The sequence below is a fragment of the Gopherus evgoodei genome, chromosome 9 (assembly GCF_007399415.2).
Source record: "Gopherus evgoodei ecotype Sinaloan lineage chromosome 9, rGopEvg1_v1.p, whole genome shotgun sequence".
In the NCBI taxonomy this organism is placed as follows: Eukaryota; Metazoa; Chordata; order Testudines; family Testudinidae; genus Gopherus; species Gopherus evgoodei.
This window is the reverse complement of record NC_044330.1, coordinates 1966081-1983647: the sequence shown is the minus strand read 5'-3', so window position 1 is coordinate 1983647 and position 17567 is coordinate 1966081. Positions and strand designations below refer to the sequence as shown.

Sequence of the window (17567 nt, the reverse complement as noted above, 5' to 3'; positions counted from 1 at the left end):
ACCCCATAGGGCCCAGCCTGCCTGCAGCGTGTGAAGATGTTTCCCACAGACTAGCCCGAGGGCAGACAGTAAACGCAACCCTCCGAAAGCTTTGGCGACCCACCCAATGCACACTCACTTCTTCAGGGCAGATGAGCCTTGAGCGGGTAAATATTGGCATCGTTCTCTTGTTACTGCATGCCGTTTGGGTAAGCTAAGCACCTGAAATGTAAGAATTTGTCTACAGTACCTAGGCTGCCTCTGACGGCAAACAGCCTTTACTTTTTGCTATCCCAGTTTCTTGCCCGCACAGAAGCTGTTTTAATGTCATTGCTATGGTATTACAGCGCTGCTCGCGTGCAAGGAACAGTGCTGTGTCTGTTGGGGGAAAGGCCTGCGGGTTACAGACAGCAGTTACCCTCCCCAGGGCTGATGCTGTGAGGTGCTCAGCACTGGCCTCTGCAGTGGCTGCCAGGGCCCAGCACTTGGTGACTTCAAGGGCCAAAATGCACAACACTTTTAACAAGTCAGTAAGACCCTCGGCTGGACGGAACGTTCCGCAAACGCGCTGGTGGCTCAGAGACACGTTCAGGGACCGTTTGATACGTTTTTAACGCTCATTTCAATCTCTAACACTAGGCTGGAAGCCGGGACTGGCAGGAGCCCCCAGAAGGAAGCATCGAAGGGGGCTTGCCGGGTTGCTTTACACCTCCCTGCTCTTCCGCAAACAGCCCAGCCCCACCCCCGACACCTTACACTGCTCACCCCAGGGTGCTCAGACACCCAGCGCAGCAGACGGGAGAACTGGCTCCAGCTCATGCCCCGTGTAAACGGAGGGCGTGGAGTGTCCTGCCCCAACGCAGCGCGCCCGGGCCCAGCTGCCCCCAACACTGGGTGTGCGGTGGGGCGGGGGGCAGGCGCCCCTGCCTGGCTGCACAGGGAGCCGAGCCCACGGGGCGGGGCCGGCCCAGGGGCAGCTTCCCCACGGCCAGTCTGGCCCCGCCGCGGCGCGGGAGACAGCCCGGGGCCCCGGGAGCAGACCGGCCGCTCGCCACGTGTCCGCCCCGCGGCAGCAGCTGGCCCGGCACCGCCCCGCAGTTCCCGACCCGCGGCGGCGGCAGGCAGGGCGCGCAGGCGGCCGGCAAGGAGCGGCCCGCGGGCGTGGGGCGGGGCGGGGCGCTCGCAGGAGCCGGCCTGCCGCCGGGGTTCCCCCGGGCTCCACTGTGCGCCCCCCGCAGCCTGTGCAGGGGCCGCCCCGCTGCTCCCCCTCGCCGGCCCGGCCCAGCCAGGCCCCGGCTCCGGCCCCGGCCCCCGCATTCCTGCCGAGCGGCCCGGCCCGGCGCGCAGGGGGAGCGGGGTTCCCAGGCTCGCCCACAGCAGCTGCTACTTATCTTCCTGCCCCCCCCCCCCCGCGCCCGCCGCCCGGCCCGACCGCAGCCGCTGCGGCAATTAGCCACCCCGGCACGTGCTCCAGCCCCCGCCCGGCCCCAAGAGCCCCTTCAGCAGCCGGGCCGTGCCGGGCCCAGGTCAGACCTGCCCGCTGCCCTGCGGCCTGTCTCAGTCTCTCTCCGCCCAGCTCCGGGCGCGCTCCTTGGGTACCACCCGCCCGTCTTCAGTCAATTCCCACCGCAGCCAGCTCCGGGGCACGGTCGCCGCAGGGCTTAGACTAGCAAGGGCTGGAGCATGGGCAGGCCTGGGGTGAAAGACGCACATCGCTCCCCCGGGAGGTTTCTCAGGGAAGCTCGAACAGCTTCGGGCTGTGAAAACAAGGAGTCTGGTGGCATCCTAAAGACTAACAGCTGTATTTGGGCATAGGCTTTGGTGGGTAAAAACCCCACTTCTCCGGCTGCATGGAGTGAAGGTTACAGCTGCAGGCATTATACACATTACTGGGGCTGTGGTCTCTTTACTGCAAACCTCTTGCACAAATGGTCTTGGTGGCTCGGCTGTGTGGACAGGGCATGGGAAAGCTAGAATGGAGGCCCAGATTCAGAGGACCCTCCTAGGATTTCCCCTCTCTTAGCCTCATGAAACTCAAGCGAAGAAAGAGGATTGCAAGGGATGTAGTTATGATGGTGCTTTTCTCTTTCAATTAGGCAAAAAAGTCCTTCACACCCTAAAAAGTCATTTAAAGTGGAACAGGATGCCTCTGCTTTCCCACTAGACAGTTATTTCAGCTTTGCTCATACCTGATGCTAAATATGCCTGGTCAGTGTCAAAGCAGAGACCCTTTGTGCATCAGCAACATCCCCCCAGTGCTTTTATCATACTTGTACCTTCCCAATACACTGTGCAGGGTCCCGGTGTGTGAACACGAACACGTGATGATACTGTAACTGATAACAGTTTTCAGATTACACACACATGGAAGGAGAAGTAAATGAGGAGGAGGATGGGTCACAGAACTGGATGCAAACAAACAATATGCATTTTAGTGTGACTAACTGTAAATGTATCCATCTGGGAACAAAGACTGCAGGCCACACTCACAGGATGGGGGACTCTACCCTGGGAAGCAGGGACTCTGAGAAAGCTTTGGGGGTGGTGGAGAACCAGCTGAACCTGAGCTCCCACTGTGGCCAAAACAGCAAACTTGATCCTGGGGTTGGGTGCACCAAGGGGAATCTCGAGTAGCAGCAGGGAGGCTATTTGCCTCTCTATTGGGCACTGGTGTGACCACTACTGGAAAACTGTGTCCAGATCTGGTGTCCACAATTCAAGAAGGATGTTGAAAAATTAGAGCCAGTTCAAAAATGAGCTGCAAGACTGATGAAAAGATTAGGAAACCTGCCTTCCAGTAACAGACTCAGGGAGCCCAACCTTAAAGAGAACACAGGGGGGACTTGGTTACAGTCATTCAGAGCCTAAGTGGGGGAACAAATATTTAACGATGGGATTTTCAACCTAGGTCAGCTAAATCTAACACAATCCAATGGCTGAAACTGAAGCTAGATAATAAGATTGAATATAAGGCCTATGGTGAGAGTAATTAACCATTGGAACAACGTACCAAGGCCTGAGGTGGAGTCTCCATCACAGACAACTTTTAAATTAAAGTTGGAGGTTTTTCGAACAGATCTGCTCTGGGAACGATTTGGGGCAGTTCTCTGGCTGTCCAGGAGGTCAGACTAGCAGCACAGCAGTTCCTTCTGGCCTTGGAAACAGTGGGGATCCCCCTCACTGTCTAGAACTTTTCTCACAAGTTCCCAAAGAAATCAGGGTGGTGCCCAGCTGTTAAATTTACCTTCTGTGTTTTCTTGTTTCCAACTTTTAATGTGCAAATAAACAAACAAGGGCGATGGAAATACTGAGCACTTCGTTTCCCTGCGAGCCATACGGGCCAATTCAAAGGGACATTTTTAAAATAAAGACTTTGCTGTTTTCCTCTCTCGCTCTCCACAACAGAAGGGGGTCTCAAGTCCGGTAGCTTTTAATGGCACTAAATGAGGGTTCTTTGCTTCTCCTCGGAAAAGGCCCCTGCAGCGCTGGGCGGAAAGGCCCATGGGTAGCTCCGCTGACAGCTCTGAGCCCTGAGCCGCACAAACACAACAGCCACGCAGCCTTTTCCCGCTACAGCGAACAAACCCTGATGCTGCCACCGGCTCCGCAAAGAAAGCATGGCTTGCCCGAGGGGGTCATTTTGCAGGTTGCTAATTAACTTGCTTATTAACCGGCATTCGTGCAACTCCTTCTCGGACACAGGCCAGGGAGGGCCCCCGAACTCTCCGCCGCCCCGGCAGAAGGGACACAGACCCCCAAGGACATAAAATAGCAGAAGAAGGGCTCAGAAAGGGTTAAACGCCTTTGATTGACACTGTAGCCTCCGGTGCCCCAGGCCCAGGCGTGCGCCATTGGCCGCCGGTCGCTGCGCCCGGCAACCAATGGGTGGGCGCCGTCCACGAGCGGGGCCGCGTGTCCCCGGCTCCCATTGGCTGAAAGTTACTGTGGGAAAGAAAGTTTGGGAAGTTTCACACGAGCCGTTCGCGTGCAGCGCGGGCTATAAATAGCGGCGGCCAGGGACACCGCGGGACTCGCTCCGCCGGCAGCCGCCTCGCCTGACCCCGGGGCTGCAGCCCGTGCGCCGCGGCAGGGTCGCGTCCAGCCCGGTGCCCCCGGCAGGGCGCTGCGGGGTGCTCGGCGCTGTAGGGCGCTCGGCGCTGCGGGGCGGGGTGCTCCGGGAAGATGCCCGCTGACATGATGGAGAAAAACTCCTCCCCGGTCGCGGCGACCCCGGCCAGCGTCAGCGCGACGCCGGACAAACCGAAGACCGCGGCCGAGCACCGCAAGGTAAAGGCGGCCGCGCCGCGCTGCGCTGCGCGCTGGGCCGGGGGTCGCTGCGGGGCTGGCGGGGGGGTCCAGCCGTGGCGCTCACTGCTCCCTCCCCCCTTCCCTTGCAGTCCTCCAAGCCCATCATGGAGAAGAGGCGGCGGGCGCGGATCAACGAGAGCCTGAGCCAGCTGAAAACGCTCATCCTGGACGCGCTGAAGAAAGACGTGAGTGGGTCTGCGCGGCGCGGCGCGGGGCGGGGGCAGGCGGGAGCGGGGGGCCCGGCTCGGATGCGCCCCGCTCGCGAGCCCCCCCGCCAGGCGCGCTCATGTCTGCTCTCCCCGCAGAGCTCGCGGCACTCCAAGCTGGAGAAGGCCGATATCCTGGAGATGACGGTGAAGCATCTCCGGAACCTGCAGCGCGCCCAGATGACGGGTGAGTGGCCGCTGCCCCTGGCCCTGGCCCCGCTGAACGGCCTCCAGCCTCCCCCTGCCCTGGCGGCGGCCGTTCCCACGCTCCGCGCCTTGTGCATGGCACCGGCCCGGGAAGGCTGGAGAGGGACCGGGGGCTGCAGGGGAAAGGGGGGGGCGTTTATCGGCGCCGAGGCAGTGGCTCGCCCGAGGCCCGGTTCCGCCCGGGGGTGGGGGGCTGAGCCAGCCAACGCTCAAGGAAAGCGCTGAAGAGGAAACCCCGGTGCTGAAGGCGCTGCAGGTGTAAGATCGGGCGATGGGCGGCAGGGGCTGGGCAGGGAGGGAGACCTGCCAGACAGTAGGCAGCCGTGGGATCTAGGACCCCGTGTGTGCACCGGGCGGGGGGCAGGTCGTAGCCACTGGGAGGGGAAGGAGCCGGGCTGCAGATGGAGGAGGGCAGCAGGGAGGGGCCCCACATGTGCCCGAGGAGAGGGCACGCCTTGCTCCGCTTGCCCCACAGGCACTGACCTCCGTCTCTCCCTCCTGCCCCACAGCTGCTTTCAGCACGGACCCCACGGTGCTGGGCAAGTACCGGGCCGGCTTCAGCGAGTGCATGAACGAGGTGACCCGCTTCCTCTCCACCTGCGAGGGTGTGAACACCGAGGTGCGCACCCGGCTCCTCGGGCACTTGGCCAGCTGCATGACCCAGATCAACGCAATGAACTACCCAGCACAGCCACCGCCACTGCCCCCACCCGGGGCTCAACACGCCTCCTTCGGGCAGCCGCTGGTGCAGATCCCCGCGGGGGCAGCACCCCCAGGCGGCAGTGTGGTGCCGCTCAGCGGGATGCCTTGCAAGTTGGGGAGCCCGGCGGGGGAGGCCACCAAGGTGTATAGTGGCTTCCAGCTGGTGCCTGCCTCGGATGGCCAGTTCGCCTTTCTCATCCCCAACGCCTTCGCGCCTGGTGGGGCTGTGGTGCCATTGTATCCCACCGGCGGCCCAGGCTCTGGGGGCCCCACCGGCGGGCCGGGCTCTGGGGGCCCTGCCGGCGGGCCTTCGCTCACAGCGGACTCTGTGTGGCGGCCCTGGTGAGCAAGCACCAGTAGCAGGACTCTGGACTGTCCCAGCCAGAGGACAGGCTGACGGGCCCACGTGCGGCAGGCTGTGCGCGGGGCCCCATGCCCTGGCTGTATCATTACCTGTTCATATTGGATTGTGCCTCTGTACTATAGCCCCTCCGCTGGGTGGACCACTCGTGTTTTCCATGAGCGTGCACCCCCCTTTTTCAATGTGACACCAAAGATCCTGTCTGAATGCTCTTACAATACAATAAATGCCTCGCTTCCTTGAGGACGTTATTTGACAATAATAAACGGTCTGACTTGTGTCTGGGAGCCCCTGCCTGCTGTGTGAGCCTAGGGGTTTCCCCGCAGACAATGCTGAGGCAGGCGCTGTCTAGCTTGAGCTGCCCCTAGCTGTTATCTCCGCTCACTCAGACAGATGGAGGATGCAGCTTGTGCACAAAGATCTCACTTCATTAGCAGCAGTTTAGTTTCTTTTAATGAATCTGATCCGATGCCCCTTGCAGTGCCCCTGGGAAGCACTGTGTTGTTCTGTTACAAACTTACAGAGCCAAGTGGAGAATGAGGGGAGATGGATTGATCCTGCCAATGAAGTCGTAATTTCAACTTGGAATTTAAAGCACAAATGCCAGGAGTGGGTTAGGGCTGCTTCTTTGGGGTCTTAACCTGGTGTAAGTCAGATGTAGCTCTCCACTGAAATAAATCAAGCTACAGAATCAGATCCATAACATTAAGGAAAAGTTCACAAAACCACCCGCTCTCTTCCACCACCCCAAAAGCTGGCGGAGGGGTTCTGTTTGCTGACATTACTCAGCAGGCGCTTGGAAAGCCATAGCTGCACCTACTAAATCAAACAAGATCCCTGCTATCGTTTGGAGAGAGCGTAAAGGTGCAGTCCTTTCCCCATGGCTACTTAGTTAGAGCCAAGTCCTGCTGAGCTCTCTGATTACCACAGTGCACATGTTTTTGATAAGGCTGTGCTTTGCCTGAGCCCTAATACGGAAAACGTGTGGGTAGGGAGTAGCGCTGGTCCGGGGCAGATGATCTTCCCTTATAAATACCAGCAGCAACCGACCCCTTTGACTTGGTCATGCCCCATTTCCCGGCAAGATGTGAGCCCCAGATAGAGGCAAATGGCAGTCTCCGATTTCAGCTCACATAACCCTCCTTAACAAGTCCTAACTCAAAGCGGACAGCTTTAAACGGTGCCAGGATCTGTAGGGAATTCCTTCCAAATCCCACCACAAAGACACGTCGGATTTTGTCTGGATTGGCCAGGTGCTTGACTGCATCCAGGTGTTGGGGAAATGAAAGCCAGAAGGACTGCGAGACCAGACAGATCATACCTGTAGCCCCCCTTTCCATACCCATGCCCTCATCAGCCTCTGCTTCCTCCTCAGAGTGAGCTTGGAGCTGCTGCCAGGGAAGCAGGGAGGACCAGTGCACAGGGTCAATCTCTGCAGGCTTCCTAACAAAGGTGCAGGCACTGCTTTTCTGTCTCCTTTCCAAGGACTATGCAGACAAAGCCCTTAGACTCCTTGAGCTGTTCTCAGTCACCGCAACTCAACATCCCCACGAACACAAGATCTAAGTGCAGTCATTTCCCCTTCTGTCTAGTAGGGAGGGGTGCCCCAAGAAAGCCTCAGGAAGAGCTCCGTGGAGCTGGAAAGCTTCTCCCTTCCACCAACAGAAGTTGGTCCAATAAAAGATATTCCCTCCCCCATCTTGTCTCTCTGCAATACTAATAACCTGTCTGGCTGTCTACACATTTTTCCTGTGCACACTTCACTGAAGCAGTTAAGTGCCAAATTTGTACAATCCCAACACAATGCTCCTCTCCTCTGGGATCTGGGCTCTTGCCCCATTTCCTCATCTGGCTGCTCGCCACTTCCTCAAGTGCCCCATGGAAAGTGATGGTGGGGTCCTAGAGGGAGGGTCAGTTCTGCATTCCCCATCAGGCACAAGTCCAGGCCTTCACATACCCCAGTTCTATACCACAGGGCTCCCTGCCGTCCAGGGTAGTTATGTCAATGTGCAGCACCGAGGGGACATGCAGGCCCCTGTTGTAGGCTTCGGTCCTGGATGAGTTAACATTTTCAAATAGAAATTCTACCCCTATTTACATCCCTTGCCACTTCACGGACAGCAAATGGGGTTTCATTGGGAGAAAACTGGGACAGAATTCAGCCCTTAAGTTTAGTTTAAAAAATACTTTATAGGACAGAGTGAAAATAGATAGTAGGCTCTTTTTAATGCACATTTCCTATTTATCCTTGTTAGCAATTATTGTAGCGTGTATAGTGAAGGCATGTTAGCTGCTGCCTTGCTCAGTTTTAGCTGGCTCTACCTTCTTGTTTAAACCACGAGAAAAAAAAATCACTTAACAACGGTGTTGGAATCACAGGTATTTAGTAACAAAGAGCACCAGAAAGAAACAGCTTGTTTGTGTAACTGACAAGGCTACAAACACTTCTGTGTCTGGCTCTTGAGACACCAGTATTTGGTTTCCAAAGACAGATGTTTAAACACATTGGATTAATTCTGTTCTCACTAAGAGTGGTGTAATTCCACTGACTTCAGTGGGATGCTGCCTGATTTACACTGATGTAAACGAGAAAGGAATCCAGCCCATTTTAACTCTTATAAACTGTTCCCAGATACACACATTCCTCACCCTGTCCCTTATCTGGGAACCACGTTGCTCCAGCTGGACTGGAATTGAATTTATGCAGATCTACTGACAGATTGTCATTAACAGTTCTGTCCTCTTCATCTGAGCAGTTCCCTTCTCCTCTGTGGAACTATTTGGTTAAATGATGAGAGCTATTTGAAAAAGGGTTTTTAAAAAGACTGATGGGCTATGGGAGATCATGTAGTGCACCTAGTCCTGAAGTTAAAGACCAGGCAAAACTCAACCAGGACGGTGTTTAAATATTCAAACATAAAGAGAATTTGGGCCAGATCTTGGAACCTTCCCTTGCCAGAGCTGTCCCTGGGACTGGTGACCTGAGCAAGGTTATTTTGGGTTTGCAAGATCAGGCCCCTAAAACGTATCTGATGGGCCAAATTCATGCCCAGCGAACTCTACTGATATCAGCTGAGTTACACTAGGATTGAAGTTGTCCCAGCAAACTGAGGATCTGGTCCCACAAACTGTTACTCTAGTGAGTAACATGCCAGGACCGCTGCACCGGACAGCCTTAATCTCACATAGAAGCACCTTTAGTTTGCAGGCAAGGGGTCAGTCTATTTCTGCCTGCTGCCCCTAAGTTCATCCTGACCAGTTATGGATTAAAGCTCAAAGTTTGAAGAGTGACAGGTCATTCGGGGTGACTTATTACGCACCTTGATATGATTTCCATAGGTGCTGAGCACCCACACCACCATCTGAGACATGGAGTGACCAGGAAAATCAGGGCTCAAGGTGGGCACCCAGAATCACACCCCGTTTTGAAGATGTTGAGCTGAATGGCCAGGAGAGGAAACAAGGCCTCCTGTGATAACACTCACCTGCCCCAGGCGGCTGGAGTCCCCCTGTGCTAATCACTCACCTGGATTTCACTTCCCTGGTCTGTGACTCCCCATGGGCCACAGAAACCCAGGCAAGGGTCCCCATTAGTGCTTCGACGAGAGGTGATCCTAGCCAGGGTGTCACAGCAGGTGCCAGACCCAGCTGGGATTTCCACAGGTGTCACGGACACTCCAGGGCATCGGGCAGCCAGAGCCAGCTCCTGCAGTAAACTCAGCCAGCTCGTAGGACAGGCCTCAATCCAGCCAGCAGCCGAAGGGGCATGTGGTGTTAGGATAAGCCCTGGGCGGAGGCTGGAGAGGGGCCCTTCCCCGCTGAGCTGGTGATTAGGATTATGATGTTTGTAGGCAGCAGCTGCAAACTGGGACCAAAGTTTGCTTCTCAGCTGCACATGTAGGAGTCCCGGGCTGCCCCCTAGCTGGTATGCAGAGGAGAGAGCACAGTGTGCAGGGGCCCGAAGGGTGCTGCTCTCCCATGAACCCGTACTGCTCCTCAGGGGGTGGGCCTTTGCCTGTAGCAGCACCATGAGGGAAGGGTGCCCAATGCATGGGGCTCTCCCTGCAAGACTCATCTCCCCAGGGCACCTGCCTCTCAGCAGCCTGGTCACACCATGCACGCTCGCCGTCCCGCCCGGGGACCTGCTCCTGCAGCCAGCTCACTCTGCGCAGAGCGGAACCGCTCCCTGCTCCCCATGGCTGCCGGGCTCACAGCCCAAGCTCTGAGAGCCCCGAGCCAGCTGGGAGCAGGAGCTGCTGCTGGCAGGGTGGACTCCCTCCTGCTAGCTCCCGAACCTGAGGCCATGACAACAGAGCAACTCCCCTGATGCTGTGGAGGGGCAGGGATCCAGGAGTGTGGGGGAGTTCAGGGGCATGTCTGGCACACACCTTTACCAGGGCCTGTGAGCAGGCAGCACCCAGCGCCCTGCCCATCCGCCACTGCTCCGCTCCTAGCTCCTGGCAGACTCTGAAGGGAGAGCCTGCTCCAGCTGAGTCACTGGGTCCAATCCTGTGGGGAGAGGGGGGGCTGAGTGACCTGGGCTCTGGCTGATGCCACTGGGCCCGATTCTGCAGTGGGCTGAGCACCCTCTGAACACACTGGATGCTGGATCCTGCTCAGAATTGAGTCCCCAAAGAGCTGATCTTTGCGGGGTGTTTGCAGAGCTTCTGGTGTCTGTGCAGCTCATGCAGCCCTGCTGGCCCTGCAGCCCAGGCCCTGGTTTAAGGGCTGAAGGGAGAGTGGGGCTGGTGAAAGGTACCAACCTGGCTCTGCTCGCACCAGCCCAGGGCAGAGGGGCCTTCCACTGCTGCCAGGGGCGTAACCCCAGTGGGTGAGAGCAGGCTGGGCCCAACTCCCAGCCCAGCTACAGCCCACGCTGGCTGCTGATGCCCTAGGGGCTGGGGAAAGGGGCTTATGATTTACAGGGGTGACGTGTGTTTGAGTGAAAACAAATCCAACCAAAGCAGACTTCCCAGGCCTGGCAGGACCAGCCTGGCAGAGGGCTCTGCTCCTTTCCTTGCTGGTTGCACCATAAACTGGTGTTTCAGACAGTTCTCTTGACTGAGCCAAAGCGTACAGTGGAGCTGCACATGTGTGGGGAAACCCGGTGCTTCTGCGAGCGGAGACCAGCCCAGGGCTGATCTTCCACTGGGGACGTCGTTCCTCAGAGTAACTCCCTTTTAGTGCTCCTCGGGCTTGAAGCTGGGCTGCAGCCCTGCGGATGGGTGGCTCTCCATGGCACCCTCTCTCCAGGGACAAGGGCGATGCCCTCTGGCATGGCTACACCCCTGGGAAAGGGGGTGGGTGCAGCTCATAAGAATGGCCGTACCGGGTCAGACCAAAGGTCCATCTAGCCCAGTATCTGTCTACCGACAGTGGCCAATGCCAGGTGCCCCGAGGGGGTGAACCTAACAGGCAATGATCAAGTGATCTCTCTCCTGCCATCCATCTCCATCCTCTGAAGAACAGAGGCTAGGGACACCATTTCTTACCCTTCCTGGCTAACAGCCATTTATGGACTTAGCCACCATGAATTTATCCAGTTTCCTTTTAAACATTGTTATAGTCCCAGCCTTCACAGGGCACTGAGGAATGGTAGCACAAGCCAGCAGGGAGGGAGGCCAGAGCAGCCATGCAGGGGGGCCTGTCCTCCCCAGAACTAGAGCTTCATTTCCTATGGATCCACCTGGGACCTGCAACAAGAGGCTGACCTGGCAGAGGTGCACATGTTGCGCACTGCATTCCCACCCCCTGCCCCTCCAGAGGAAGATCAGAAGGAAACGCCCAGCCTTGCAGAGATCCTGGCCTCGACACACGCCTGGCGTGCCTTTGCACCTGGAGATGCCACACGGGAGCCTGAGCCTTGCCAAGAGCTGACCCACCCCACTCCCTTTCTCAGAGCACCGGTCACCGCACTGGGAGGGCAGGGAGCACAAAGCTGAATCTGAGCGAGATCCCTCCTGCCTGCAAGCAAACAAACAGCATTTGTCCCTTTGCTTCCACTGCACCAGGAGGGAGAGCAGCAGTAAAGCTGGCTGCCCTGGCTGCCAGCTGCACAGCAAAGCAGGAAGAGCGTGTTTCCGGACCCTGCTCAGTGGGATCAGCCCATGTGGAGCAGCACGATCTCAGCTGAAAGGGCAAACCTTGGCCAGGTGGGATATTCCCACACTGGGGACAGGATGCTCCAGAGCTTCCTCTGAACCTCTCCCTTGCAGAGAGCAGCAGGGTGTTGTCCCCAGCAAGGGCAGGGAAGGCTTGAGCCCTAAGCCTGAGATCCAGGGCAGGACTACCTCCCCTGCACCGCCTCTCGTCTGCCCCAGCTGGCTCACAGCCCCTGCGGCTGGGGACTTCCTTCCCACTGGCCTAGGAGTGGGAGTTTTGTATGCATCAGTAAAGCAGCTTTGGGCTTAAACAGAGTGAGGCATAAGGACCCTGAGTGTCTCTTTCCCCTCGGAGAGCACAGTGGGGTGCAACCACTGACTCATCTCCTCCGCCGCCTGGAGCCCAGTGGAAGCCTCTCTGTGGGTCCCCCGGGGGTTCAGGGAGGTGAGGGTCTGGGGGCAGGGTCCGTGAAACAGCACACTCCACTGCTACCCCAACAGCCGTACTTATGCTAACGCTGCTCTTGCATGGACAGATTTTCTGCACCTGCAGCCCCTTAGGGAGGGCTGCACAGGTGTGAAATCTGACTTGACAGTGCCCCTGTAAGTGACATGCCCATGATTACCCAGCTCCATGACTAGAATCCAGCCTCCACTGCCCTGCACCTTGTGTGAGCAGTATCACCAGGGAACAGGAGCCCAGAGCAGGGGTAAAACGCTGCCTAGTCAGGACAGCAATGCTCTGCACCCACTGCACACCGGTGTAAATGACTCCACATGGTGCAAGGCAATGGGGAAATTGGGCTCCAGCAATTCTCATTCCCTGTCTCCTGCAGTGCTGGGGGCTGGAGGAAAGACTGCCAATCGCATCACATATGTCAGTGAACAACCACCAGCTGGCAGGCCCAGCTCTCAGTCCGGAGCCACACTGGGACGTAGGCTGGAACTTCCCTCAGAGAGCAGGAGAGGGGAGGCTGGGCCTGGTGATCCAGGTCAGGACCCTTCATAATTCAAGCCATTGATCTAAGGGTTAAACAGTCTATTCTCTCCCCCCTCCCCCTGCCCCCAATGCCAGTCCTGTAAGCAAGCCCACCCCCATGCTCAGAGGTTTGCCAGGCCTGGCTCCAATTCAAATGACCAAGTGCATGTTCTGGGATTAGCAGGAAGGCAGAACCTCCACGGCACATCTTGTAACCATTGATCATGGTTTGTCATTAGCTCTTCTGTGTGGAACTGGGCTCGCTTCCTAAATTCCTGTAACTACATTGTTCATGTGATAAGCAGACACGTTAAGTATTAACAGAGTTTATGTAAGAAAATGATTCCACACCTGAGCCTTCATAGGAAGTTAATATAATTGAAGTAGTTCAGACAGGATGGATTGGCTGGCGAATGAATCATGCAGTCAAAGCTTGTCTCAAGCATTCATCTCCAACAGCCTTTCTAGTGTATCGTCTCCACTTGTCAGGGATTGTCCTTCTAGGAAAAAGAAACACCCTCTCTTGAGGCTGAATATCCAGATCTGTGTGTTACAAATGGCAGTCACACACACACACACACACAAGAGGGCCAGACCCACCAGCAAGCAGCAGACCGTTATAGTTGCAAGGACCAGCCATTCAAGAGAAATGTGATCAAATACATGAAGTCCATGTACCAACTACTCTTCCATCAGACGAGGGCTGGAGTGTCTGAGAGTCCAGACAGGCCAGGAGGCAGTAGGAAGGATGGAACTCAGAGACCTTCACTAGCAGGAGCCTGAATTAACTCTGACCTCAACAGCAGCTTCTTATCTCAGCCACTGCAAGGACACCTGATCCCCACAGGCACTAAGCCAGCATATTACATATAAAGTCCGTTCATGTGACAAGGGTCAAACCCAGAGATGGGCCCAAACTGGAACCTCAGCTCCGCACCTGTAGCCAGGCAACTCCGAGGAACTCTTTACTGGGCTTTTCCATACACTTGCAGCTGGACGACTTTCACTTTAGGTCAAAGAAAGCAACACAGCAAGAAAGAACAAAAGTAAAGCCTCCAGCAAAAGAAAACAAAGTGTGCACATCTCCCCTGTAATCCGCTGCCTCCGAAAACGGCGGAAACTTCCCAGAGGCGGAAACTGCATCAGACCTTAAAGGTGCAGTATGGAGAAACAGGCACAGAACAGTGACAGAGCAGCAGAGTCCACTGAACTTCTTTGGAATTTGGATTCCAATCCTCATGCCCAAACCCACAGCTTTGACTCCAGGTCAGATCCAAAACCAGGAGGAGCCAGTTTTCTGGCCCTGGTCTGGATATATCCGAAATCTTCTAACAATGAACTAAGGCAGAAATATAACCAGAGCAACTCACAAGATTTCTGCTTCTTCTAACCCAAACACACAGCCTAGCCTTTGGAGCCAAACCCCAAACCTACACCTACACCTAATCCAGATGCCATCTCCTTCAGCCATCAAGATACAGGAGAGCAGGACTTCCCCTGTATTAATGTCTCTTTTAGACAGAGCAACTTGCTGTCTGGCGTGTTGGACAGACACTGCTTTCATTCACTGTTGTTATCTTTCACCTGGAGATAAGTCCTGGCTCAGCTCCAGGATGACCACAGCTCCCCACTCCAGCACTGTGGGCCTTGGCTCAGGCCTGGAAGGCAGTGCTCAGCTCCCACTGCAGTCAGGTTCTGAGCGCACACAGGGCAGGACCCATGCAGAGAAGGGAGCAGCCTCCGGGCAGGGCACTGAATGAGCAACCCCAGAGATGGAGGAGAGGGTCCAAACTCTCACTGGTTCCATGTGGCATCTTCGGACTCCCCCCACAGCTGCTGGCTGGAGCTGGGGAGGGAGAGAGACAAGGTCCCTGCCCACAGTCTGCCGGGTGACCAGAGGTCACATTTAATGGAGATACATACAAGTCACTCAGGGCAGAGAGACGTGTCATGGCTTGGGGCGCTCTCAGCTTCACCTTTGCATCTGTTTGCTTTAGTGTGGAGAGGGCACCTGGGGCTGCTGGGTGTCTGTCCAGCATCCCTCTGTGATCCCAGCCAGGTGGAGCGGGGGTAAAGGCCAGCCCAGTCTGCCCAGCGGGATCTCTGCAGGAGAGGCTGTCTTAGCAGCACCTGGCACTGGGCCAGGTAGTGCACGCTCATTTCCCTGCTGAAGGCTCCCTCGGTTCCTTGTCTGTCCCCGTGCCCTGCCGCCAGGGGCGGCTCCAGGCCCCAGCACGCCAAGTGTGTGCTTGGGGCAGCATGCCATGGGGGGCACTCTGCCAGTCGCTGGGAGGGCAGCAGGCAGGCAGGCAGCCTTCGGCGGCGTGCCTGCGGAGGGTCCACTGGTCCAGCAGCTTCGGTGGAGCCATGGGACCAGCGGATCCTCCGCAGGCATGCCTGCGGGAGGTCCACCGAAGCCACGGGACCAGTGGACCCTCCGCAGGCACGCCTGCGGGAAGTCCTCCGAAGCCATGGACTGGCGACTGGCAAAGCGCCCCCCGCAGCATGCCCCCATGCTTGGGGTGGCAAAATGTCTAGAGCCACCCCTGCCTGCCGCGGTCTCGCTAGGCCCCCACTCACCCTGTTCTCCCAGATCCTCCCCACTCCCACCCCACCCCACCTTGCAGTTGCTCAGGACAGATCTCAGAACCTTCAGGGAGAATCCCCATCAGTGGGCAGCAGAGCTGGAGCTATGTCCCACTGTGGTGGGGGGGCACTCACCTCTCGAGCCTCTCCTTGCAGTTTGGGGGGATATTGCACTCCTCAACCCGCTCCTGAGGCTGCTGCAGGCCATCTGCCTGCCTCTGGTGGTCTTCTGTGGCTCAGCCCTCCAGCCAGATTTCAGGGCCAAAGCGAACTCCTTCCAGGGTAGCAAAGAGTCCAGCAAAGAAACCGTCGATCTGCCCTCAACAGGGTGTTCACAGCTGGCTCAAGGTCATGTAAATACAGCCCTTCGCTCTGGCTGCCAGACAAGCCCTGTCCCCTACTTGGAGCTTAGGTTAGGCTCAACCCCCCTTTCTGGGGTTTGTGCCACTTTGTTGCTGCCAGGGGAACCTGGGCCCATCCACTACTGCGGGTTCCAACCCATGGACCCTTTGAACAGCAGCCCTGCACTGCATTCCCTGGAGCTCTTCCCGCCTGGCCCCATATCTTCACCCACAGCTCAGGGCCAGAGCTCTCAGCCCCTCACTCCCAGCAAACCCCACTGTGCCCATTCAGCCAGAACCCTGCAAACCCCAGCTAATCTCAGGTGCCTGTGGCCAGCGCTACCTACACCTACACCTACACCTACACCTACACCTACACCTACACCTACACCTACACCTACACCTACACCTACACCTACACCTACACCTACACCTACACCTACACCTACACCTACACCTACACCTACACCTACACCTACACCTACACCGGTCCCACCCAGGGACTGCCCTGCCCAGGCTCTGCAGGGCCTTTTATCTGAGCCTGCCGGGCCGTGATTGGCTGTCACTAGCCCTTCTGGCCCTTGGAGGACCAGGCCTCTGTGGTTTCCAAGTGGCTGCTCTGGAGAGGCCTCTCTAGACAGGCCTGGAGGACCCACCTTCGCTGCTCCCTTGCTCCCACAGGACTGATTCCTGGGATAGGGTGATGTGATGGAGCAGGGACTGTCTGTGGGGGGGGATGGGAGAGCCAGGGATGACTTTAGGTGAAGGACAGGACCTAAGCCTGTACCCTGAGCCAGGTAGGGGGGAGGGGGTCAGCACCTTTGCCCGGGAAGCTGGACAAAGGAAGGGGCCGGCTGGAGGGAGTTAGTTCAGTTTTCGGTTTTGGGCTGGGTGGTTGGAATTCAGGGAATCCCAAGCTGGGAACTAAGCCTCCTGAACCCCCAGAAGGACTCGGTGGAGGGGTCCTGCTTGTGCCTGCAAGCTCTGCTGTAGCCTGCATTCCTGTTGTCCAATAAACCTTCTGTTTTACTGGCTGGCTGAGAGTCACTGTGGGTCCCAGGAAGAGGGGTGCAGGGCCGGACTCCCCCACACTCCGTGACAACTGGTGGCAGTGACGGGAGATACTGCACCCCATGGACGGCGCTTCCTGCAGTAAGTGACTGGGGAGCAGTAAAACGAAGGGTTGATTAACCCCTGGGAGTGTGTGCCCAGTGAGAAGGACTTTGCAGTAACAGGGTCCCCCGGGGGATTGCAGCGAGCGGTCCCAGGGGCGGAGGAATCTGCAGCTCGACCCTGGCAGAGAGGTGGTGACCTCAAGAAGGGCTGGTGCACTAGGGGTCCCCCTGGAAACCGTGGGGAGCGGCGAGCACCCCGGCCTGTGAGTGCCCAGCAGGAAGATGTATGCCAAGCGGCGCAAGTGTGACCTGGTGGAGCTGTGCAAGCAGAGGGGGCTGCACCCGGGGAGGCTCAGGAAGGACTAGCTGATTGCCCAGCTGGAGCAGGGAGACCGCATGAATGAACGGAGCCCTGTCTCTGAGGGAAGCAGCCGGGCAGATGCAGCGCAGGCACCAGTGTCTGTCCCCGCTGGGAGTGGTCAGCCGGCGGACGAGGGCTTCCCGAGACCCCTCCTTCCTAGGCCTAGGGGAAGGGCGGGGAGGAGCCCAGTGGCTACCAAGGGCACCGTGACCCCCCTGGCCAGCAGGGGATCCTCTCGGCGACGCTCGGCATCCGTGGAGCGGAAGCAGCTGGAATGGGAGAGAGAACGAAAACTGAGAGAGCTGGAGGATCATGAGCGAC

The 17567-nt window shown here is 57.4% G+C and overlaps 1 protein-coding gene across 1 annotated transcript; it reads left to right on the top strand.

Moving 5' to 3' along the window:
* The first annotated feature begins 4076 nt into the window (after positions 1 to 4076).
* On the top strand, positions 4077 to 6006 carry HES1 (hes family bHLH transcription factor 1). The gene is made up of 4 exons (XM_030575195.1): positions 4077 to 4266; positions 4377 to 4472; positions 4593 to 4680; positions 5210 to 6006. The coding sequence occupies exons 1-4, from the start codon at positions 4162 to 4164 to the stop codon at positions 5746 to 5748; spliced, it is 828 nt and encodes a 275-aa protein (XP_030431055.1). The 5' UTR covers positions 4077 to 4161; the 3' UTR covers positions 5749 to 6006.
* The last annotated feature ends 11561 nt before the right edge of the window (positions 6007 to 17567 follow it).

Coding starts and splice junctions, on each gene's coding strand:
- HES1 (XM_030575195.1), top strand. CDS start 4,162: ATGCCCGCTGACATGATGGAGAAAAACTCCTCCCCGGTCGCGGCGACC. Junction 4,267..4,376: donor CCGCGGCCGAGCACCGCAAG/GTAAAGGCGGCC, acceptor CTTCCCTTGCAG/TCCTCCAAGCCCATCATGGA. Junction 4,473..4,592: donor TGGACGCGCTGAAGAAAGAC/GTGAGTGGGTCT, acceptor CTCTCCCCGCAG/AGCTCGCGGCACTCCAAGCT.